The sequence below is a fragment of the Stomoxys calcitrans genome, chromosome 1, assembly GCF_963082655.1.
Source record: "Stomoxys calcitrans chromosome 1, idStoCalc2.1, whole genome shotgun sequence".
Lineage (NCBI taxonomy): Eukaryota > Metazoa > Arthropoda > Insecta > Diptera > Muscidae > Stomoxys > Stomoxys calcitrans.
Window position 1 is genome coordinate 144,311,017 of NC_081552.1, and position 25,026 is coordinate 144,336,042.

At 38.0% G+C, this 25,026-nt stretch overlaps 1 protein-coding gene across 4 annotated transcripts in view; it reads left to right on the forward strand.

Moving 5' to 3' along the window:
* The first annotated feature begins 1,746 nt into the window (after nt 1-1,746).
* Nucleotides 1,747-25,026, forward strand: part of LOC106089755 (girdin) — a 37,973-nt gene continuing 14,693 nt past the window's right edge. Inside the window, exons 1-10 of one of the 4 annotated variants that reach the window (XR_001221684.2) lie at nt 1,748-2,436; nt 10,143-10,559; nt 10,628-10,938; nt 11,009-11,090; nt 11,169-11,365; nt 11,420-11,705; nt 12,119-13,867; nt 13,929-14,167; nt 14,293-14,368; nt 14,516-14,682. Coding sequence is in view for 3 of the 4 variants with exons in the window: in XM_013255727.2 (XP_013111181.2) it covers nt 2,356-2,436; nt 10,143-10,559; nt 10,628-10,938; nt 11,009-11,090; nt 11,169-11,365; nt 11,420-11,705; nt 12,119-13,867; nt 13,929-14,167; nt 14,293-14,368; nt 14,516-14,682 (3,605 nt within the window). In the remaining variant the exon portion in view is untranslated. Of the gene's footprint in view, nt 2,437-10,142; nt 10,560-10,627; nt 10,939-11,008; nt 11,091-11,168; nt 11,366-11,419; nt 11,706-12,118; nt 13,868-13,928; nt 14,179-14,292; nt 14,369-14,515; nt 14,683-25,026 lie in introns of those variants that run through there. The other 3 variants (XM_013255727.2, XM_059362117.1, XM_013255728.2) reach the window with 3 other exon arrangements.

Below are 25,026 nucleotides of genomic sequence, written 5' to 3' on the forward strand. Positions count from 1 at the left end.
TGGTATTGAAAACAATTAATAATTTTGTAAGTAGTACCGGCGCATACCTATTAATCCATCATCTGCCAAGTAATTAGGCAAATTTCAAAGCGGGTTAATAAAGGTGGTCTCACGCGAACAGCTAAAAACAGCCTGCCAGTTTGACGATATTAAGATGCCAGTTCTGTGTTTCATTCACTGGCCTAACAACAACGAAATCAAGTATGCAACCATGGTTGAATTAAGAAGGTTGGGTAACTTGCCCAACAACGACGAAATCAACGGTACAACCCTGCTAGACTGTCAAATTTCTGGACACTTCCTAATTTATATTGTATGTAGAGCATGCGGGGAAGATGATGAGAAGTTGGAGCATTTTCTTTGTCATTGCGCGGCTTTCGCGTTTAACAGATACCGGCACTTAGGTGGAGATACAATACCAGACATGAACTAACATAGGAGACTGGTATTGAAAACAATTAATAATTTTGTAAGTAGCACGGAATTCCTAACTTAAAATTTTTTTTTTCAGAGGTTACGCACAACAAGCCGAATACTGGCTTAGGTGTACTTCCATAGTGGCATGGGGTGGATTAATACCAGCACCCTCTTTTCAACCTAACCTAACCTAACCTTATGAATATCCTATGCATTATCATGTGTAGTTTCAACAAGATCAACAGAATTTTGATTATAAACGTGTAAATTATAAATTAAAAAAATTAAAATGTGAAAAAAATTAAGATCCAAACCAATCATTTGACATTCTAGAGGGATTTGGATAGAACGCTGGAATTGGACAATTCCAACAGCTAGACAAGTGACCTTACGTTCTTTAGTGAACCCTGTGTAGGACATTCCAATGGAAATGGTAGCAAGATTTCATAATCGATTTTTAGCAACTACAACTCGCTTAGTTGAAAATCGACTTTTAGACACCTGTGTGAAGTTAACGATGTCGCTGACTTTCGATAACAAAAAAAATGCAAAATTCACAGGATGACACAAAATTAAAATATTATAAGTACGGAAATTATCAACCATTTTCAGTAGCTTGCGACGACAGAAAATTATGATTCCACCCAAGCGTGATACGTCAAATTGAAGGTAATGGCCTCCTTTTAGATCTGACATTCGCACTTTTTTGAATGAACTCTATTCCTGGACTCTAGGCTGGGATCAGTGTCCTGCCCTCCAGTTACTGAACAGAAATAAATCTGAAAGCTTTGTTCCACGAAAAACTGATTCCAGTCAAAAGGGTTGCGTCTAATATAAGGTAATGACAGCCTCTTTGATGTGAGGTTCGCTCCGTTCATTCCTGAACGCTGGGCTGAAATCAGTGTCCTTCTCTCCAGTTCAAAAAAGAAATCTAGAAACTTTGTTTAATGAAAAAACTGATTCCAATCAAGTGCGATAAATCAAATTGAATGTAATGACCTCCCTTTTGATGTGGCGTTTGAGCTTTTTTGAACGAAGTCCATTTCTGCCCTCCAAGCTGGAAATAGTGTTTTGACCACTAATTTCAAAATGGAAAGTTTCTTCGGGACTTGGCGTGTCCCGGTCTCAAGTTATGCACCAAATATCAAACTACGTTGAAATCAATATGTATCCAACGACTATCCAGGATGGAAGTCGTTGGCTAACATTATTGTTCAATTGCTAAAATTACAATTTTCTTCCGTCGCTAGCGTTTTCACTTTGTGTCACCCTGTGAATTTAGAAAATTTTTGTTATCGAAAGTTAGCGACGTCTCTAACTTCACGCAAGTATTTTTGGGTTTTCAATACTGTCGGAAGATATTGAAGTGTTGATAACAATCTTTAAAAAAATTTTGGAAAATAGCTTAACAAAAAATAAAAATAAAACAAATTACAGTCGTGTTTAATGTTTTGAATAAATTGCAATTATATATTTTGTGTACTTCTCAATGAAAGGTCATTCTTTTTGTGTCTTCGATAATATACATACATAGAGTATGCTCCTAAAGCCTCAGTCTATTTATGTTGAATACCACAAGAAAAAACTTGTTAGTTTTATTACAATAATTTCGTCGGTAGTTGTTTCTAGACATATTTTAACCTATTGTCGACAGTAAAAGATAAAAACTTTAGAAAAATTCGCAAATTGCGAGAAAAGGGAGTACTCTAATTTCATCCGAAGAAGTGAAATAGCCGATCTATTTATGACAATGGAGAACTTACAAACACATTGCCAAACGTATGTATATGGCATGTAGGGAAATGAAATTTCCCACGATCTCTATGCATGTGTTCCGTAGAGTACACTTAATTGTACTGGATTGAGCTGTTTTGTGGCTTGGTGGCAAGCATCTATCCAACCTTCAAATTGCAGGATACGTGAGCAGAAATTCAGACAATGGCTGGAGTTGGTGTTGCTTTTGCTGCTGTTTCAGCAAATGAAATAGATGAATTCATTAATGGTGCGCTTGTCTCGTGGGTAAGTCTCATTCTAAAAACGTCCACACATCTCGAGCGGGTATATTACCTATTTTTTTATTCCTATTAGTATACACAGAAAAAATTTTTATGATATGGATGATTTTGGCATAACATTTAAATGTCCAAAATGAAACTTTTCATAACATTAATGAAACACGTTTCATAAATCTCAATTCAATGGAAAATTTCATAATAATTATGAAAATCAAACATATGGTGTATGAGTACGACATTTGTGAGTATTTTTCGAAAAACTTAAGAAAAATGAAATGAGGGGACGAGGCTATTGCTGAAAGGAAGTAAGAAGGAGTTCAGTATAGCACACATATAGGACACATAAGACTACGAGTTCACCCTGTTCTACTCTTTATAAAATGTTTTCATTACATGCATAAAAAAACATTAAAACCAAAAGCTTGGATATTTAGTTAAATTTATTGAGATAAAATATATGCATAAATCTAGGTACTGTTTTGTTTTGGAGGGGGTTGCGATTCTTGACCAGCCTCTGGGATGGCTGGATCGTTCCGATACATAAAACCGACGCTATACACGAACACAAGTGTTCCCCAGTTGAAAAAATATTGCTTAACGGTTACCTTTTTGGTGTAAATTTTGATGGTCTTTCAATGGCTTCTCCCTGCAAATTATGTACTAAGTTCTTACGCTTCAATTCCTCGTACAGACTATAGTCAGTTCGGGATGCTCCTAATAATGTTAAGATGGAATTCTAATGAATTCTATATTTTAGATTATGGAATTCTAATGAAATATAGCGTAATCTCAGGTTTATTTCATGTTGGAAAATGTTTTTTGGTACAAGGGCCATTATATTATCGGCAGTACTTACTTTTTACACTTTTCAGTTCACTGCAGAGTTAAAAACACCCAATAGCTTCAAGATTTTACTTAGTATGAATGACGCAGAGATCTAGCTGTGAATTGTAGTAATGTAAAACATGCATGTAGGTATGCGTGTGTATGATTTTTCATTCTTTTTTTTGCACACAACGAAAGCATGTGAACAAAAATTGAAAACAAACAAACAAGTATCCCAAGTATGCATTAACTAGTTTACTTGAACTTGACATGGAAAATTCCCCCCTCAAATTTTCATAAATGAGACAATTTTCATTGTATAACTACGTAGACAATAACATAATTTTTATGTTGTTGATGTTGTAACCACATTTTCGTGTGGAGGAGGCGATCCTCGTCAAGCTCCTGTAGGTGAGCAAGATTGTTCCGGTGCAGAGGACCTATCGCCGAGGAAACAGGGTGACCATTGGTTATTTATCGTCATATCGAGAATCATAGACACTCAGCATTTGTGCAAGAGCCGGTGCCACCCGACCCTCACTGAGACTCTCCACTCGATATACCGCTGATTGTCTGCGACTGAAGTTACAGCTACTCCGGATGGAGCATTCCACAACCTGTGGACGCGCCCGGTAGCTCGCAGTTAAGCTTCTCGTGACAGCAATGAACACCACACAAATCGGACCTCAAAGTTCCAGCCTGTGTGGTACTCACAGCTATCTCATGCCGGGACATAATTTTTACATTTATGATAGGTAAGAGTGGCAGTCTTTTACAGACTCACTTGGACAATTTTAAATCCATTGTGATACCACAGTAGCGACAGACCAAGGCTTCTGACGGTAATCGACCCCAAGGTACCGGGGCAACCCAATATTATGAAAAGTTGCTTTACATGTATGAAAAAAAGTTTCATAAACATAACTTTTTTTCACAAACGATAATATTTATGATTTTTTCATTAATATAATAAAATTTTTCATAATATTTATGAACAAAAGGTTATGAAACCCGATTATTACATTTATGAAGGAAAATTCTTAATGCCCAAAACAATATTGGGCGTAATGACCGCATCAGGGTAAGTTCTTACGTTACGTTATGTCCCCTGGGCGTAATGACCGGTCACCCAATCTTCTCACATCTCAATAAGTGCTGTTTTATTCAAGTTTAAACTCAATGGTAGGAGAGACCTCCTTTTTATAGCCGAGCCCGGACGGCGTGCCGCAGAGCGACACCTCTTTGAGAAGAAGTTGTTACATGTCTTCTATGCATGGCATAGTACCTCAAAGATGTCGTCAACATTAGGAGGGCATAACCACCGCTGAATTTTTTCTGATTTTTCTCGTCAGGATTCGAAGCCAGGCGTTCAGCGTCATAGGCTTACATCTGCGCTACGATGGCCTCCACTAAAATTAAAAGATTAGATGAAATATACAATTTTATGAAGTATTTTTTACTTTGTTATTATTTATGTTAGCTTTTTATAGGTCGCTCTTGTATATTATAACTTTTTTTGTGTTTTTGTGTTTTGGAGTTGAGGTTCATGACCATAAGAATTTAGTGTACAAAAAAATTAATTTAAAACGCTGTACTGGAGCCTATTAGTTAATAAGTACCAAATATAATATCAAGGGTTTTAAACGAACAGACTGAACAAATAATCCTGTTGTTGGGGGCTGACATAATGCGGAAATGCATACTATAAAGGTTCCGTACAGTGTTTGTTACTTGGAATGCAAGATTCTTAGAATAATTTTTTAGACATAAAAATTAATTTAGAAAAAGTTAAATTTGTAGATTTCCATTAACATCCCTTAATATCAATGGGCTGGTTTTATTACATTTTAGTACGTTTCGTACACTTATGCTATATATTTCGGTTTATATCGAACTCCACAACAACTAGCCGACATGACGGTTCAGCAGGCGCTTTTAACGAAGACACTAGAGTCTTAAACACAAGGCCGAACCTTTTGGGCTCCCTTAATTGGGCTCGGAGATTCGCTAAACGGGCTACCCCAAAGGCAGCACCTCTAGATTCGGAAACCCGCCGCACTCCGCTAAAAGGCTGCGGTCACCTGGAGGGCATCTTATGCCTAAAAGATCTATGGCGAACAATAGTAATACGGGTCCAAGGACCTTTGCTAATGTCGCTAAGGACAGCTTGGTGATGGTAGTTGTCGACAAGGAAGAAAAACAGGGCTGCATACCTAAGAATAATTGGAGTGGATAGTCAATGGACTGTCATCTGTATACTCCGATGTAATTGCGGAATTGCCTAGGCCTCCTCCAATCTGTGACGATGCAGGTTAGTATCGGGGTCGATACAATCGAAGTGCTTTCGGGGATCAACGCTCAGTTTAACTGCATCGTAGCGCGTTAAGGAAGGGGCGCGGCACTGGATTTATTCAAGAAGGAAGATATTCCTTTTCGACCAATGACACACGCTTGGATATCAAGGATTCGAGAGTGTCTTAACAGTGCTCCAAGTGTTCCAGCCACAAATTCCGCTTATGTTCGTTTACTACCCTATTTATTTCCAGATTCAGCTCGCTGATTCTGGGGTTAGTGGGGTCTATAAACAAATCCCATCACTCTCGCCTGCGAGTACCACTGCTTGTGTATTCGACCGGTTGGTATACAACGAGGGGCTGCTGCGTTAATGATGTCTCGGAATTTCCTCTCGGCAACTAGCACATCTGAGGGGGTGGCAGTTCACTGAAGCGGCGATTGATATACTCTCTAAAGCCAGACCAATTCTGATTGATAAACGTCCGGCGCTCAGGGGCAATGAAGTCGGGTGGTCGGTCGATGGTGAAAATTATGGGGAGGAGGTCAGATCCCAAAGAAATAACGGCTTGCCAGGATCAAGATAACAATGATCTTATAATTCTTCTCTGGAATATAGCCATCAACTGTATATTATTGTCTCTGGAAGAAAAAAGTGTAAAAGTGGTCACACATGCTGATGATTGCGGTCAGGGGAACTTTTCCCAAAATCTTAGAGATATACTTCAGGTAGCTCTACGTGCAACAGCGAAGTGGGCTACCGAAAGTGTTCTAAGCGTAAATCCATGCAAGACAGAAGTACTTTTTTTGAGCAGGAGATAAAAGTTACCTACAGCGACATCTGTCTTATTGAAAGGAGAGAATGTTCCATTTACAGAAAGCGCAAAATACCTGGGTGTTTTGCTGGACAGGAATTCCAACATTCTGGAAAGGGAAAGAAAGGCAACTCTTACCCTATACACCTGCAAGAGACCCATTGGCAAAAGTTGGAGGGTTTAGACCGCGCGCTATGCACTGGGTATATACTGCAGTTGTTAGACCTCTAATGCTATATGGTGCTGTCTAATGCTAGGTGCTGTGCGAACATAGCCAGCAGTGGGTCACAAGCGTCGCCGTCATCGTCCTCGGCGTCGGACTATGTGACCCCCCCGACCTCTCCCGTACGGCAATTTATGCAACGACAGCACCCTAGCCCTAATATTGCCAGCCCAGTGCCGGGAAGTGTATCGTTCTTGCAGTTAAACTGCAGCGGACTGCGTGGCAAGATTGATGAGACTGTAGATTTTATGAGTCGGAAAAGCATATCGGTCGCAGCGATCCAGGAGACAAAGCTGACTAACACCTGCAGCTTGCACAGTTGTCACGGCTACAATGTGCTACGTAAGGATCGCTCAAGGAATGGAGGTGGGGGATTGGCCTTCGTTATACACTATTCCGTGGAGTATAGACCTATCTCACCTGCGCTTGAAGCTAGTGACCCATATATGGAATGTATGGGGGTAGCAGTCAAGTCTGGTACTGCCGAGATAGAGATATACAACGTGTATATACCGCCGGTTGGTAGCTGTGTCCCGATTAATGGCCAGGCCTACAACCCCGACATAAGTGGGTTGCTATCTGGCCATAGTCGTCTGGTTCTGGGGGATTTCAATGCACATCACTCGTCATGGCATTCTCCCCTAAATAACGACCAGCGTGGCATAGCTTTGGCAGAGCAGATAGATAGCTCCACGTTTTGCACGGTGAATGAGGATGCCCCCACTAGGATTACGAGGAGGTGCAGCAGCTCGCCAGACATCTCAATTGCATCCCCTGATCTCCTGAGTGACGTATCCTGGCAAGCCGTCATCTCTTTGGGTTCGGACCACCTCCCCATAATCCTCACCATCGACCGACCACCCGACTTCATAACCTCTGAGCGCCGGACGTTCATCAATTACAAGAAGGCCAATTGGACTGGCTTCAGAGAATACCAATCGCCGCTTCAATGAACTGCCACCCCCCTCTGATGTGCTTGTGGCCGAGAGGAAATTCCGAGACATCATCAACGCAGCAGCCGCTCGCTTTATACCAGCCGGTCGAATACCGCAAGTGCGACCCAATTTCCCGGCGCAAGCAGTGGTACTCGCAGACGAGCGTGATGGGATTCGTGCTATAGACCCCGCTAACCACAGAATCAGCGAGCTGAATCTGGAAATAAACAGGGTAGTCAACGAACATTAGCGGAATTTGTGGCTGGAACACTTGGAGCAATGTAACTTAGGCACTGGTGCAGGCACACTGTGGGCCACTGTTAAGTCTCTCTCGAACCCCGGTAGACGAGACGACAGGACCTCAGTCACTTTTGGCGAGATAACCGTGACTGATCCGAAGAGATGCGCCAGGTTGTTCAACCGTCAATTTATTGTGCATCCCGAGAGAGACAGGGCATCAAGTGTCCCAAAATTCTTGGCGTCACATTTGACAGCTCTAACACATTCTCCCCACATGCCACAGCAATCTGCGATAAAGTCAAAAGTAGAAACAAGGCCCTCAAGTCACTTGCTGGCAGCACTTGGGGTGCAGACAAAGAAACCTTGCTGACCACGTACAAAGCAATTGGCCGGTCTGTGGTAAGTTATGCAGCGCCAGTGTGGTCACGTCAACTTTGTGACACGCAGTGGAATAATATTCAGATCTGTCAGAATGCCGCCCTCCGAACTGCGACGGGCTGTCTCCTCAGTTCTCATGTGGACCACCTCCATCAGGAGACAAAGATCCTACCAGTGCGAAGACATAACTACATGCTGTCTAAGCAATACCTTTTGGGCTGTTATCGCAGAAATCATCCAAATCATCATCTTGTGGATAGGTACCCACCGCCCAGAAGCCTTAAGGTAGATCTACACGATCTAAAGCGTGAGGTCCAGCGCTACAAGAGAGAACCTCTAGATCAAGCGGCATATCAAGCGGGTCTGAACAACATTCATGCAGACACGGTAGCAGACGCGTTAATTGGCTACCGGGTGAATGTAGTCCTTGGAGAACGACCGCTGTAGGACTGCCACAATTTAAATTAAAAGAATATTCTCCGAACTTCGTGTTTCAGTCTTAACAATTTCAAACAAAACTAGAAATTTTATTTCAATACATAAAAAGTATTTTCTACAATAAATCCAAAAGCTCCTTAGACTATATTATTTTAAAAACTAACAAAGTAAAATACAGTACAAATATTGTGGAGATATAGTCACCACAATGCCGACGTGCAAGATGTATGTCCCGATTGTAACCAGGGACCGCACGATACACGTCACCTGTTTAACTGCCCGGCCAGACCCACTCGACTCAGACCCAGATCCCTGTGGACGCACCCCATCTTAGTCGCGAAGTTCCTGGGTCTTGACACTCAACAAAATCAAGCAGACGAAAGATACTACACAATAAACTGCTACAACAACAACAACGCTCGGCATTGCGGTCCCAGTTAGTTCTCCTAGTATTCCTGTATGAACAATGTATGCTTTACTTTACCATGATTGCTTTACTTTACTAGCTATTGATTCAAATTAAAAGGACCATTACCGTCCAAATTCACACATTCCATAAGAAGGAAAATAATAAATTCTATGAAGTAAATTCTTTTAGATTCCTTTATAGAACTGTCAAATAAACCTATTTTAAGGCTCCATAAAGTTTTGTTGTAAGACTTTACGAAATGCTATGAAAATTTCAAGTAAAAAACGTTCAATGGCCTAAATGTAAAAATTCATCGCCTCCCAAAGCATTGGCATTACCAATTACAAAAATAAACAAAAAGGCATTTTCCGATGACGAAATAAAAAAAAAAATATTCTAATAGGAATTCAAATGTAGTTGTTCGTCTGTATGGACAACCTGTATAACCAAAGAACAATGTTAATTATGAGTTAAAAAGCAATGATTGTCATGTCATCGACGCATTGCCATACCATAACAAGTGGATTCACATTTCTTATTGTTATAATCGGGGTTTTCAATATTAAACTACTCAATGCAAATGTCATTGCAATGCCATACTGGAAACTAAAGGCGCTATTACATGGCATGTAGATGTCTTATGACATGCCACTTTTTGTGTTCACATGTAATTCAAAATGTATGTCAAATTTGTTAATTTACATAGGATTCATCATTTTTGCTATGACATAACCTAGAAATTTGAGCAAAATCAGATTTTTTATGAGTAGCAATTGTTAAAGTTGTAAGAAAGCTGTTGTTGTAGCAGGTCAATCCGGTACGTACAACGGGCTGCCTAGGAATTGCAATTAATTTGGGGTTGCTTTCATTCGACTGACAACAAAAACAGCGAATTTCTTTATGTTCTTGTCGGGAGGAATAGAGCACGCACTAATCGAAAAAAAATCTGTCCTTGGCCAAAAATGATGCAGGATCCATCCCGAAACGTAAATTAAAATGCAGTGGAGATTGAGCAGTTGTGATGATTAGGGATATGAAAAAAGAAAAGGATTATTGCCCTGTAACATCTTGAATTTTCTTACACAAATTATTTCAGTCCTTTACAAATGTCCATATTTCATTTGGTGCTATACGCTAAATACTTATAAATTTTAGCTGGAATCGTGTTTACCGCGCCCAGAGATACTGACTGGTTATTCATCTCTTTTGGACGGCCACTTAATTCACAATGTTTGGTTGCAAATTGATCCAGAACCTCAAAACATACCAGCAAACATCAATGAGCATAGTGATGTCGCACTGTGTATTGCCCGAGCTAAGAATTTTGAATGTATTGTGCGAAATTTAAAAACATTATTTGAAGAAGAGTTGGGCCAAACCATTTTGGTTTTGCCCGACTGTTACACACTCGGGTATGGCCCTGAAACGAAGCAAGGCTTGGAACAGATGAAAATATTGCTTACACTTCTATTGGGAGCAGCTGTGCAGTGTCCCAATAAAGAACTTTTTATTGCCCGTATAAAGGAATTAGACTTGGAGACACAACATGCTATTGTAGAGTTAATAAAACAGGTTGGCTGTGATATATTAAAAATAGCTCAGTGAATTTTCAAAATAGACTCTTTGGAATTTTTTCTTAGGTTACAGACAATCACAGCCTTGTGCTCACGGAAGAGTCATTGAGTTTATTGACCCCACAGACTATGTATAACCACATATTGCGCCTAACAAAGGAACGCGATAACATGTACCTCAAGTGGATATCATCCGTATGCGCAGATCGTGAAGCAAATGCTTCCGAATGTACAGCAAGTTCAACTAACCTGACAATGTCACCGTCAAGCGGCAAAACGTCCACACCGATATCCTCGTCATCTAATGCGGACAACAATCACATGGCAGTAGAGTTGGCAGATTTAAAATCTAAATTAAGGAAACTGCGACAAGAATTGTAATAGCACACAACTCCACTGTAATAGAAAAAACTGTTCTGAGTAGTTTTCTTCTTGTATATTTCACAGAGAAGAAAAGTCCGAAAGTCAATTGGAACTCCGTGAAGAGTTGGACCATAAAAATGCACAGTATGAGAAACTGCGTCTAGAAGTAAGTTATATTATATGGCAGATGCGATGAGTAAGTACACTTATATGGCATTTCGTTGCTTATTTTTCGATATTCCAGAGCCAAGAGTGGTATAACGAAGCAAAACGTTCTTCGGCCTATCGCGATGAGGTAGATGTACTGAGGGAACGCACAGAGAGGGCAGACCGCTTGGAAATCGAACTGCAAAAATTTAAAGAGAAGCTAACTGATTCAGAGTTTTATAAGACGCGAGTAGAGGAACTACGCGAGGATAACCGTATGCTCCTGGAGACGAAGTAATTATAAATCATAATATTTATAAAAAATTTTGTAAGTGTTTTTCTTCCTAGGGAAATGTTGGAAGAACAATTACAACGTTGGCGCAAGAGATCCGAACATGTCATGACGCTGGAATCGGAAATCATTAAGTACAAACAAAAACTTAATGACATGGCCCTGGAAAGAGATGCTGATCGCTCAAAAATGGAGGAGTTAATCGAGGAAAACACGCAACTGCAACTGGTGGCGAAAAATCTGAACACAACGCTGGACATGGACAAATCATTTTCAGATAACGATGAAGAATGCAATTCGGGCGACAATAGTCTGTCCGAACAACTGACAAATAATGCCCAGGTAATTCAACAATTATTATTTAGAACATTATTTTCCTTTAAGCGCCAAAAAGATATAAGTGCCAAAAACAAACATAACAAGCATCGAGAAGCCTTTTAAAGAATTCAACCCAACTTGAAGACAATGAAAATGCTAAATTTGGCACATTGGTTAACAATATGCAGAGAATATGGACATAGCCAAATATTACCATCCCTTTGGCACTTCCATCTTTTCCGCGATATGGCAAGATGTTGTTCAGACTGTGTCGGAACTATGAGTTCGTTGTATGTGGAATGAATCAATAGCGTGAAATGGAATTGAAATCTTGATATCAGACACTTTCGCGTTTTCTAAGTTTGCAAAAAATCTTATTGCGAAAAAAGAAAAAAGTCTTGTGACCATGGATAATGTTTTCTTTTTCATATTTTTAGACTCGTGCTATTAAACTAGAACTTGAAAATCGCCGTCTTGCCGCAGCTTTAGACCAGCTTAAGGAATCATCATTCCATGAATCCACAAACAAAATACTTGAATTGGAAAAAGAGAAGAAAAAACTAGGGTTGAAACTCGAGCAAATGCAAGAAAGTGTTCAAAGGCTTTCACAACAAAATAATGAATTAGAAAATGTTTTTCGTGATGCTCTCGAGGAAAATAAGAAAATGCAAATAACATTAGACCAAAGGCAAAAAGCATATGAAAAACAGAGTCAAGAACGTGAGATAGAACGATCCAAAATCATGGATTTGGAAAAACATATCGAGTCTTTGAACAAAGAGAAGCAACGTGTACAAACTCTGAACGAAAGTGTTCAACGTAGAGCAGATGACCTCGAACGCATGGTAGATACACGAACAAAAGAAATAGAACAGTACGCTGAAAAGCTGGAATCTTTTGAAAAAAATAAGCAATGTGTGTATGAGCTGCAAACGAAATTAAACACTTGTGAGCGAGAAAACGCCAGCCTGACAAAAGAGGTTTCCAAACTGAAGGAAAATTTGGAGCAGAAATCAGTTGAGTTAGACAGTCAGTGCGAATTGGTGGAAACGCAGTGCAAGGAATTGTCGCGAATGTCGAGGACATTGGAAGAAGTTGGCGATATTCAAGCACGCTTAACAGAATTAGAAACACAAAACAATGACTTGGTATCGCAAAGAGAAATTGATCTTCAAACAATTACAACGTTAAGACAAGATTTGTTAACCGGCACTTTAGCTACCAACAAAGTCAAACACAACTTAGAAAAACTCGGCCTACATGTAGACACTGCCGATGACAAAACTGAAATCAACGTTGAAACAGTCGTCGAAAAACTTGTGCGGAATCCGGAAACGTTCAAAACTGTTAGAGAAATTATGCTCAATGTATCAAAGGAGCAGTCAACTAATAGCACATCCAAATCCGATATTTGTGTTTTATGTCATCGAAAAGAAGTTTTCACCGTAGAGCGAAATATAGAATTGTCACCATTGACAGAAACCATTGAAATAGCTGAAGTAGCAAAACTCTCCGAAGCTAATACGCAACTGAGTGCACTTAATGTAGCTCTGCAGTCGAGCAATGATCAATTGCACGCTGAAAATGCCAGATTTAAAGTCGATGTCGCCACCTTAGGCTCCCAAATAACTTCACTCAACACCCAACATGTGGCTTTGCAATTAGCCAATTCGCAATTAGCCGCAGATAAGGATGTACTCCTGAAGGAAAATGAATCCCTTAAGCAGGAGCACACAAATCTCCTTCATGACCAAGTGACCTTACAATGTTTGCATGACCAACTGTCAGCCGAATACGAATCTCTCAACAAGGGTAAAGAACAGCTGAAGGTTGTTGTACGTGATCTAAGAAATGAAGCGCGAGATTTGCGAGAACATATTGTAAGTCTGGAGTCGCAAATGGATGAACTGAAGCAGCAAAACCAATCTATGAAATCTTGTGCCGAAGATCTTGCCATTTTACGAACTGAACACTCTAAGCTCACCGACGATTTTCGTAATCTATTTGCCACAAGTGATCGTTTCAAAAATGAGTATAAAAATATTCAAGAACAGTACAAGATGATTCGAATGGAAAATAGTAAATTGAAGTTGCAAAACAATGAACTCACTGGGGAATTGGGAAGCAAAAATGATCAAATGAAAATTTTGGAAATTCAATATGCCAAATCGGCGCAACGATGCGAGGTAGTAGCTAGCACCATTGATCCACAACACATACAAATATATAACCAAATTTCTCTTGCAGATGTTAATGACACAAAATATTGATTTAGATACGGAACGCAAAACTCTGATGGAAAATGTTTCACATTTACTTAAGCAGTACCATGAGCTTCTCACACTTTCTTTGGAGGATAAGAAACATTTTCATGAAGAAGAAAAAAGCTATACAGAATGCGTTCACAATCTCAATCGCCAAAAGGAGAAGTTAGAGGAAAAAATAATGGAATTATTTAAAAAATCTGAGGCTGTTGCTCCAAAAAAGTATTAATTATGTAAAATAGTTTGTAATTGAATATTTCACCATTTCACTTTTAATCGCTAGGGCATCTCTCAGTTTATTCTTTGTCAGTTTCATTTATTTAAAGTAATTTATCACTTTTTTACAGAAAACCTTTTGCTAGTAATTTAGTTAGGCGTGTTAAAAAAGCCAGTTCAGATTTAATGAACAAAGTTCCCAGTCGGGTGAGTGTTTTATACCTTGATGTATTTTCTACATTAATTTGAAAATAATTTTCATTTTTCATATTTCAAAATTCTTAATGCACTAACTAAGACTAACAAGGCCTTATTTAGTTTATTCATGAATACAATTAATTGTAACTATTTCAGAACCGTCGTTCTTGGATTGACGACTCACGTCTAACACAGTCACAGTTTATGATTGGGTCTGAATCAGGTGGAAATGACTCTGACAACAGCGCTGAAGAACCCATATCAATCAATTCAGACACACATCTTTTCCAACGAAATATACCAATACGTCAGAGTTTGCAAAGGTAAGCATAGGCATATTTTACTGCTTGCCTACTTGGCACTCTTTGTTTACTTGTCATATTAAGTGTACTCGGGATATTCGACCCCCAAAAATCAAACGTCGCCAAAAACTACAATAATTACTCTACGAAAGTGGTTGGGTATATATAATTAGATCCAATTTAATTAAATCAAATACAATTTGATCTGAAATGTGATCAACTCGCTAAGTGAAGAATAGATATCCGTAGGCGTTTTAATAGGCCGCAATCTTGAAGAATATAATGCACGGTTTTTGCAGCACTGCATTTTGGTCATGTTTGGATTGGAGATGTGAACGCACTTAACCCTTTCACTACTGATGTCGTCTACAGAGGACATCACTGTAAGAGCCAAATATGATTTTTGTTATATATATTTTTATATTTTTATTTGAGTGTATTGACGGTACTGTTCGTATATTTACATATCAACCGTGGACAGCCCAACACGTTGTTGTTGTTGTAGCCACATTTTCATGTGGAGGTGGCGATCCTCGTCAAGCTCCTGGGAACAGGGTAGCCATTGGTTATTTAAAGGCGCCAATAACCCGCCTTGTCAAATCGAGCGTCATAGACACTCAATACTTGTGCAAGAGCCAGTGCCGCCCGGCATCTCACTAAGACTCTCCGCTCGATACCGCTGATTGTTCGCGACTGCCGTTTCAGCTACTCCGTATGGAGCATTCCACTATCCGCAAACTATGGCCGCGCCCTGTAGCTCGCAGCTAAGCTTCTCTTGACAACAACGAACACCACACAGATCGGACCTCAATGCCAGCCTGAGTGGTGCTCACAGCTATCCCGTGCCGGGCACAACACATATTTATTCGTTTTAATTTTGATTTTGTGTGACATTGTCGGCTAAAAACCCCTTGTGCGTATTTTCTTAAAAGAGATTTCAATAATTGTGGTGATCTTTTGCAAATATATAAACGGTGATTTTTTCTGGCAAGAAGAAGCGTTGCTAAGAAAAATGGATACAAAAAAATTAGAGATCAAGCCATGTGAGTGTAGTGTATTCCGAAATAGTGATGTCCTTTGTAGTGGATACCGGCAGCTAGCGATTTTATCATTGTTTTTGCTTAACTAGTTTATTATGCCGTTGATCTAGACCAAACTTGGCATTTATTATGTTGAAAGCCTTAACAGAAGTCATCGTGCAATAATTTAGCCAAATCGGATAAAAATGTCGCCTTCGATTAAATGCAAAAAATTTTAAATAAGAATGCAAAAAATTTTGCTTTGCTTGGACCACCCATCTTCGAATTCGTGCTCTACTTCCAAATAATTTAATTTGGGCCCCATATTGCCATTGTCGGTAAATATGTGCCGGTTGGTGGTGTTATGGGACCCCCAAACACTTGGCTACAAAATTGGATACCTGATTGACATGATACGTATTAACGTATTTGAGGAAATTGTAGTGGGTAAAGCGCCTCCCAACTACCTGTCATTTGAATATGGGACTCAAATTTATATTTATTTACTATTATTTACTAATATGCCATTTGGAGGGATTTTTGAGGTGGGGGCATAAAAATCCAAGCCATAATCATATTCGTATTCTACTCTTCAATAGCTTCCATTTGATACCCATATTGTCCCGATAGATCCACTTTTGATTTTGAGTGGTGTTTTTGGTTTTTTTACTTTCTTTTTTAAACGCTCAATTTCGAGTTATTTTTGGTATTTTTTCCCTATAAAGATCACGTTTGTAACTATTAAAACCATAACGAAAAAAATAGTCGGAGCAGTCGACGGCAAAAATCGAATGGAAACTAAATCCATTTCAACCTTTTGACTTATTCGACTTTTTTTTTCGAATTTTCGACTTTTTTTTGACAAAGTCGATTATTCAACTTTTTTGAACAGTAAAAGTCGACTTCGACTTTTTTACACAAAAGTCGATTAGTCGAAAGTCGACTTTAAGATCCCTAATCCAATCTACCAATCTAGATTGGGATAACATTCCCTTAGTCTCCCAAGAATGGATTCAGGAGTGGTTGAGAAGGAATATCTTCCTTCTTGACTAAATCCAGTTCTACACCTGGCCAGACCTCGCCAATCTTTTTTAATGCGCAACGATACATCTCAGTTGGAAGTATTATAACTAGAATGGCTCCCTAGCTGTATGCAAAATTGGAAATTTTGCCCATGAACATTCCACTAAGGAACCGGGTTAAACTTCTCACCTATCAATGAGTGCAGTCCGATTCAAGTTTAAGCTCAATGATAAGGGGCCTCCTTTTTATAGCCGAGTCCAAACGGCGTGCCGCAGTGCTACACCTCTTTGGAGAGAAGTTTTACTTGACATAGTACCTCACAAATGTTGCCAGAATTAGGAGGGGAAAGCCACCGCTGAAAATTTTTTATGATGGTCTCGCCAGGATTCGAACCCAGAAAAACAAAAAAACTTATAAAAACTGAAATTAAAGTATAATCGAAAAATTTTAAAATTGTTTTTTTTTTTTGTAAGGAAGATATGGGTGAGAAAATTTTTTGAGTAAATTCGGTAAGGGATTCCAAAAACTATGTACTCCACCTAAAAAAAATGTTCAAATATAGTAGAGTGTACTAAAGGAGCATCATCTGTATGCAACGTGTAAAATTTAAAAATGAGAATCGATTTTCCTGTTGTCATAACTTTGTAAAAATGAAGTACATTTCGCAAGGAAAGATAACTACGAAACGAACATCCTAGAAATTCGGCATTGGCAGCGACAGGATCATGCTCGTTTATTTTTTTAATTCATACATAAAACGAACAATTTTTCTGAGGCGGCATAAGCAAAAAATAGGATAATTTTATCCTAATATGCATTGGGGTGTATGGCCTCAACGAGTACAATCTTCTTAAAATAAGACAAACCCTATTTGTGAGAAAATTAATATAAGCTTCAAAATTTAAATTTGAGTCAAAAGTCACCCTAAGACATCTTAGGCTATCAACGTACTCGACTATATGATCATTTATTAAAATTCGCGGATAAGATACGGTACATAGATGGAAATTTGTTGCCTTTGTTTTCATAACACATTAAATTGCTTAAAAATTTCATATGCAAAATCCTTTCGTTTGAATTCCATATTGTCCCGGACCTGAACCCAAATTTTTATATAAGTTTCGTATTCAACTTCCGTATATCTTTCGCTTGAGTCCCAAACTGTCCTGTTATATCCGTTTCGATGTGGGGCCACCTCCCCGCACTAAGGACTACCTTTTGTATATCAAGTTCGTACTCTACGCTTAAATCCTTTTCATTTGAGACCCATATTGTCCCAATCGATAAACATGTCCGTTTCGAATTATTTAATTACAGTACAGGTTAAATTATGCCATGAATTATTCGAATAAAGCAGTTTACATTTATATATTATTAAGTTTAAATTATAATTTTTTATTTTATTTCATGCAATGCGAAGCCATCAGGCCTATAAATAATCACACTATGCATAAGACGTACTTTTTCTAACATAAGTTAAAAAACTACTCAATTAAAAATAAAAAACTTAAAAACTGAAAAATGGAAAAAAATTTTAACCTATTTAACACTTACTGAATCTTGATAAAACTAAATAACAAATAAGCAACAATTTACTAAAAATTATAAGCAGTCACTGATTAAAAGAAAATCCTACTCAAAAAAGATCAACGTAATAAATTAAAAAAACATGATTAAAGCATAATAAAAAAAGTAAAAAAAGCAATACTTAAACCAAAATATACAAAAAAAAATCACAATAGTACTCTTGGCTTTAAAAACAAATTATCAAGAATTATAAACAAAACAGCTTAAAAAAATAATTAAAAAAGATCACTTAACAATAAAAAAGAATTAAACAAAATGGAAAAAAATAAGTAATACTAAAATCAAAAAATTAATAAATTAACCATAATACTCACGATAAAAAACAATATAACATAGTTATAGTTGTTGACAATTTGACACAAAAATTAGAAGCGCTGAAAGTGTAGACGAAGACGAATTGATAAAAATCTTGTTGAAAAACTAAAATTTTTTATATCCGCAGGCAACGAGTTGTACAAACGTGCAACTCTTACAAAAAAAGTACTACTCAAAAAGTTATCTACCTTCGGAAGAACTAACTGATTAGTTCTGGTAGAATGACATTTCAATAACTTAAAAAGAAACAAAAGCAAACGATAATTAACATACGACGGGAAATCACAACCAAGAAAACGACACACATAGGGCGTTATATGAACACGACGACCTACACCGTAAGGCATTTAGACATCTGGGGATTTAAAAGAAGCGCATTTGCCGTTGCCCACTTAAACACTCGGGAAAGATTTTCGTTGAGTTTCGTTATGCATTCACTAGCCTTGTAAACGGAACGACTTATATATATTTGCACGTCGTCTGCATACATCATAACTTCGCTGGGAATTAATTGGAGTGGAAGATCATTTGCGTATAACGAAAACTGTAACGGTCCGATTAGCGAATCGAGTGTAATTCCTTTATGCACTTGCAAGGGCCTGGACTCGTGTCGCCTATGCAAACGGTTTGGAAACAGTTACTGAGTTAAGATGTTAAATGGCTGGTCGATGTAAAAATTCCGTAATTTCGTGCGAAGATTTAGATGATCCACAGTATCAAATGCTTTAGAATGATTAAGCAGACAAGAAGACTAAACTCATTGTCTTTAATGGCATTTCTTATTGATTCAGAAACCTCAACCAATGCACTAATACAGCTATGATCGACTAGAAATCGTGCTTGTCTATCATTCAACAAGGACTTACTGCGAAGATATGCAAACATTTGTCTATGTAGATTTTTTTCGAAAACTTTTGAGATATATTACAGAATTGAAATGGGACGAAAATCATTTTTCGGTTTCGGAATTGGTATAATTTTAGCGTGTTTCCATATGGAGCGTTATGTGCGGAGGTCAGAATAGAATTGAGAAGGTGTGTGAAATAAGGTAGAAGGTAAGGTAGCACAATCCTTTAAAACTTAGGGTCAGTCTCATCAGGGCCGATGACATTAGATTTTACGAGTGAAAAACTATTTTGTACTTCATCAGGTGTAACACATTTGAACTCAATGGATTTGAGTTCAATGTCTCCCCCATGGCTTGTCCATTGTCAAATCCACAAAAAGGAATTATCAGTTCGTATATTTGGTGTGTTAATAAAAGTCTCGTTCAATTCATCTATATCGCACTGGAAGTGAGTAACAGACCTGGATTTTCTAATTCCGATATCTTTATAATTTTCCTTTACTTTTCGAGTCTATCGCAGAACTATTGGGTTGCCCAAAAAGTAATTGCGGATTTTGTAAACGAAAGTAAATGCATTTTTAATTACACTTAGAATGAACTTTAATCAAATATACTTTTTTTACACTTTTTTTCTAAAGCAAGCTAAAAGTAACAGCTGATAACTGAAAGAAGAAAGAATGCAATTACAGAGTCACAAGCTGTGAAAAAATTTGTCAACGCCGACTATATGACAAATCCGCAATTACTTTTTGGGCAAACCAATAAATCTGCTGGAGTAGTTATAGTTAGGATAGAAAAAAGTCTCTAAATGTTAATGTACGGTGAAATCGTATGCAATGAACATGAGGTCGTATTTTGAAAAAACATGGGACCAAAATTTTATCGTAAAGCGCAGTATGCACTTCTAATTTTCGTTACCATAAGAAATACATTGACATATCCTAAACGAAATTTTCATTACCGGTACCGTTAGCGAAAATTTCGCTAGCAGATACGCAGCTTAAATGAAATTTTATTTGAGCTACAGGGTGACATAATAGGCATTGGTGAATTTTTTGTTGCAACTACGAATGAAAATGTATGTTTTAATAGTTCCATGTAACATGAAATAAAAGTATTTGCAAATAAAAACGATTAATCACAGCACATATGTTCTTTAATCGCCAAAAATGATTAAAATTCGACCAAAAAAATAGATCTATGTTTGTCGCCATCTTGTATCATAAATGTCTTGGCTGCAACCGAAAATTTCGCTAGAGGTGCATACTCAGCTTTAAGTAAGATTTTCGAGGAATTATTAATGAAAAAAGATCCAGAAGAGTGTTGATAGTTGACGAGAAATGTGTGGGGTTGGTATGATCAGCAGTTGAGGGACCTAAGGTCAGCATACTCTCAGTTAATCAAGAATCAACCAGGATATTGGAGATGAAGTCACCTGCAATAACAACATCATCATAACCCAAGATCGCGCCCTCTAAAATTTCATAAAGCTGTTGCAAATCAATTGTATTATTCGGTCGATAAATGCAACCAATTAAATTGTTTTGCCACACCCCCTCCACGACATTCCCTACCAGATCCGAAAACAGATTAACCAGGTTGATCAACCAATCTATCAGGAATGGCAGAACCTAATAATGTTTCTGAAAGGCATATTATGAGCGTACCAGACTTTATCAAATGTTAGCCTAAATTCATTAATTTTGTTGGCCAAGCTTTGTGCATACCCTCAAACCACTTTTTTATCTGGCCAGTATATAAACTAAGTCCTTAATTATGTATGTCATTGCAATCTCTTTCTACATCAACCGCTAGGACCTTTAAAAATGATAGAACTTAAGGTATCAGCAGCGTGTTTGTAAAATTTCCTAAACTGAAAATGAGGAACAAGAAAAAATTAAATTTGAAGTATGATAAGAGATAAAGATGTTATGAAAAAGAAACAAAAATTGTTTTCTAAAATCAATGTAAAAAATTATAGATTTATGGGTACTCATAACTAAAAGAAAGTGTGTAGTTTTGTAAGTTCTGCTGTTTTTCGCCGCCAGAAACATCTTCCAGAGTGCGAAGGCCATCGAAGATTTTTGTGTGATAATTACATATTGGCTCTTAAGCTATTTAGTTGTTTAATATAGGTAAGGCCACGAAAGGGGTACGTAGATTTCATCAGACCTTTTTTTTTTAATTTAATCGCTTCTTGAAGAAAGTGGTCATTTGCATTGGAGATGTTTTTATTGATGCAGTATGGGGTAGTAGATCTAAAACCGATTGAATGCAGCTATTGTATTTGTTGTTATTTTGCTTTTTGTAACCGGATACGGATTTTATCATATGGGTGCATGAATTTAACTAGAATACCACATCCGGTGAATTTTTGTTTTGTAGATTTGAGTCGAGGTGGTTCTATATCATATCATGGTAGCATACACATCCGCACAAAAATTCCTATGCCCGCGGGCATAGGTAAAACATACAGACGCACACAAACAGTGTAAAGAACTTGGTGTTGCTTCGTTCGACTGACTCTATTTCAGAGCAATTTCATTTAATTGATGTTTGAATTTCATTAAGTAGATGATGATGATTTGATACTCTCACACAGTTTCGGTATTTTCAATAGTGGTAATGTACCCATCACTGTTCTATATGCAAAGATCTGCAAATATTGCTAAAAACGTCCATCAAGTTATCATTTTGATGTGGTATACCATTCACCCGATCTTCACAGGAGACGGGAGCAATTTAATTTTCTGCCTTAGCAGCTGCATTCTCAATTCCTTCGTCGATCATCTGCATTATTCAAAACCCTTAGTCGTACATCCTTGGTGCTTTTGCCGAGTTTCCAAAAGAGCGCAGTATTATACTCTCGCTGTCTCCCGTCTTGTGGTATGCTGTTATTGTCAACAATTAAATTAATTTGTGTAATATCACCTTGGTTTTGATCATTCATGATTTTTTTTTTTTTTTGTTTAATGCAACTGTAGTCATGTTAAGGCGCTATTTTTAATAGAATATTTTCTACAGCTCGGCTTCTATCAACGACGTGTTGTTTTTGTAAAGCTTCAGATATACATATGTTAACCAATTGATTACAATTGCAGGCCAAAAAGCGCTTTTGAGTTTGACACACTGCGACTTAAGTCTTAAATAAGTCAATCCCTCTCAATGCTAGATTTTTTTGGTTGTTTTCATTTACTTATTGTTTTGTGTGGATGGGAGCAGCGTATACCATCGTGGTATAATCGAGGCGACGATAGAAAACCTGGAAGGAAGTGAAGAGGTTTCCGATCGGATACCTGAGATGAACCTTGAATTCCAGTACGAGGCACTGCTGCCATCGGCACAGTCTTGGATTGACGGAACCCTAGTATTGTCATCTGGAAGATCATGTTACACGGATCGATGAAACCCAGGAACTGAGATCTGTTTAAGACTGCCTGGCCATAATACGGTCCTGTAGATGGAGATCCGGGCGATCACGGAATGCTTTATGTGGTATGGTGCTAACGCGAGGACGTCGAGTGTGAACATCTTTACAGACAGTAAAATTGCCATAAGGGCAATAACAACCAGGACGGCAAGGTCACAGTCTTGCAGTGTAAGAGGGAGATTAACGCCTTCTCTGAGGATGAGAAAATCCTCATCGTTTGGGTGCCGGGCCATAACGAAGTAAGGGGAAATGAAAGGGCAGACGATTTGGCGGTGAAGACCAGGACTGCCGTTAATTAACCCGAAGCCTTTCAGATCGACGCAGTCCGAGTTAAGGGAGTGGGCGTCGAATGCACATGCAACATTGTGGAACAGGGAAACGGTCGGTAGGAGGGCAAATCCTATGGGGGGATCCAGATCGTGAGAAGACGAGGCTATTACTGAAAGGAAGTAAGAAGGAGGTCAGTATAGCTATTGGTATCATAACAGGTCATGCGGGGAAGATGATGAGACGTTGGAGCATTTCCTTTGTAATTGTCCGGTTTTCGCGTCTAACAGATAACGGCACTTAGGTGGAGACACAATACCAGACATGAACCAACTTAGGGGAGTGGTATTGAAAACAATTAACAATTTTGTAAGTAGCGAAAAAGAATTCCTAACTTAACTAACAAAAAACTCTAAAGTAACATCTAATAGGAAAATTTCAAGTTCGGAATTCCGATTACTGGCTTAGGTGTATGTGCATAATGGCATGGGGCGGATTAATATATTCACCCTCTTTTCCACCTAACCTAACCTATTGTTTTGTGTAATCCTTGCTCAATTGTTTCATTTGCTTTACTGTTGGCTGTTTTGCTCTGTTTATTTATATGTAAAATTCTTTGTACAATTTTAAAAGCAAAGAAATTTACACCAACTTTTTTACGGGTTGTATACAACGCAGAGTGTACAATTTAATGAGTTTTGATGTTTTGACTTTGTTAAAGTTTTTTTTTTGGAAAGATATTAGATATTTAATAGGAGCTAATACAAAACACGTCCACTCGCGACTAAAGTCTTGGAAGTGCTTTTTGAGTAGTTTTGAGGTAGGGCTTTCTGCCAGATTATTTTACCCCAATGTTTAATACCAATTTCGTGTTCTTGGGATATCATAAGCGTGTAAACCATATTTCACTTAAATCGGTGCACCTATCTCCAAGATCTGGCCGTTTTGAAAATTGAGGTAAGGGGGAGAGTCCTATATCCATCGAAGGCCAAATTCTACCATCTGTTCAGCCGTTTTTGTGTTTATAGGTAACATAGAAACAAAGAACAAAAGAGTGCAACACTTTAATTTTTATATACAGTCGGACCTCAATTATCCGGGAGTATACGCACACTTTACCATTATATTTGAATAACCAAATAAAATGATAATAAATTGAAGATGGATTTGTGCAGAAAGTGACTCTGTTTGTGGGTTTTAAAATGTAAAAGCCTTGGAAAACACAGAAGAACATAGAAATTTAAGAACGGTCTTCGAAAACGATTAAAGGAAACGTCTGTAACAGGCACATTGATTGAGAAAATTTTAATATTCTAACAGCTGGTTGCAAAAGTTTAAAAAGAGAAACTATATTCACAAGCACAAGGCCGAAGGAGCAAAGCCTCAGCTGATTTTGTCGTTTCCATAATGTTTGTGGAAAATTTAAATAATTTATTTCAAGGGAAAAACTGGGTTGGAAAGAGGTTGCGGATATTATTATAAAAATAAGCAATAAAAAAATTTACAATGGATATGAAGCTGTCCTATCTTTGAAATGTTGCCAATAAAGCAATATGGTATGCCATAATGAAGGCGAGACTAACTGCATTATTGTGTGCTAATGCTGCTGGTATTTTCAAGTGCAAGGCTTTAGTTATTGGAAAAAATGCTGGGTGACGATCTTTAATTTGTTTTAACAAACTTCCCGTTATTTATAAAACCAATAAAAAATCGTGGGTCACTCGACAAATATTTTTTAGAATGGCTTTACAAACACTTTAGTTGCGAATTAGGAGATCATCTGAAATACGATCGTTGATCCTTCTGTCCGATACATACAGACGTAAAATTGTTTGACAATGCTACAGAAAAATTAAATAAACCGAACGATTTTACCA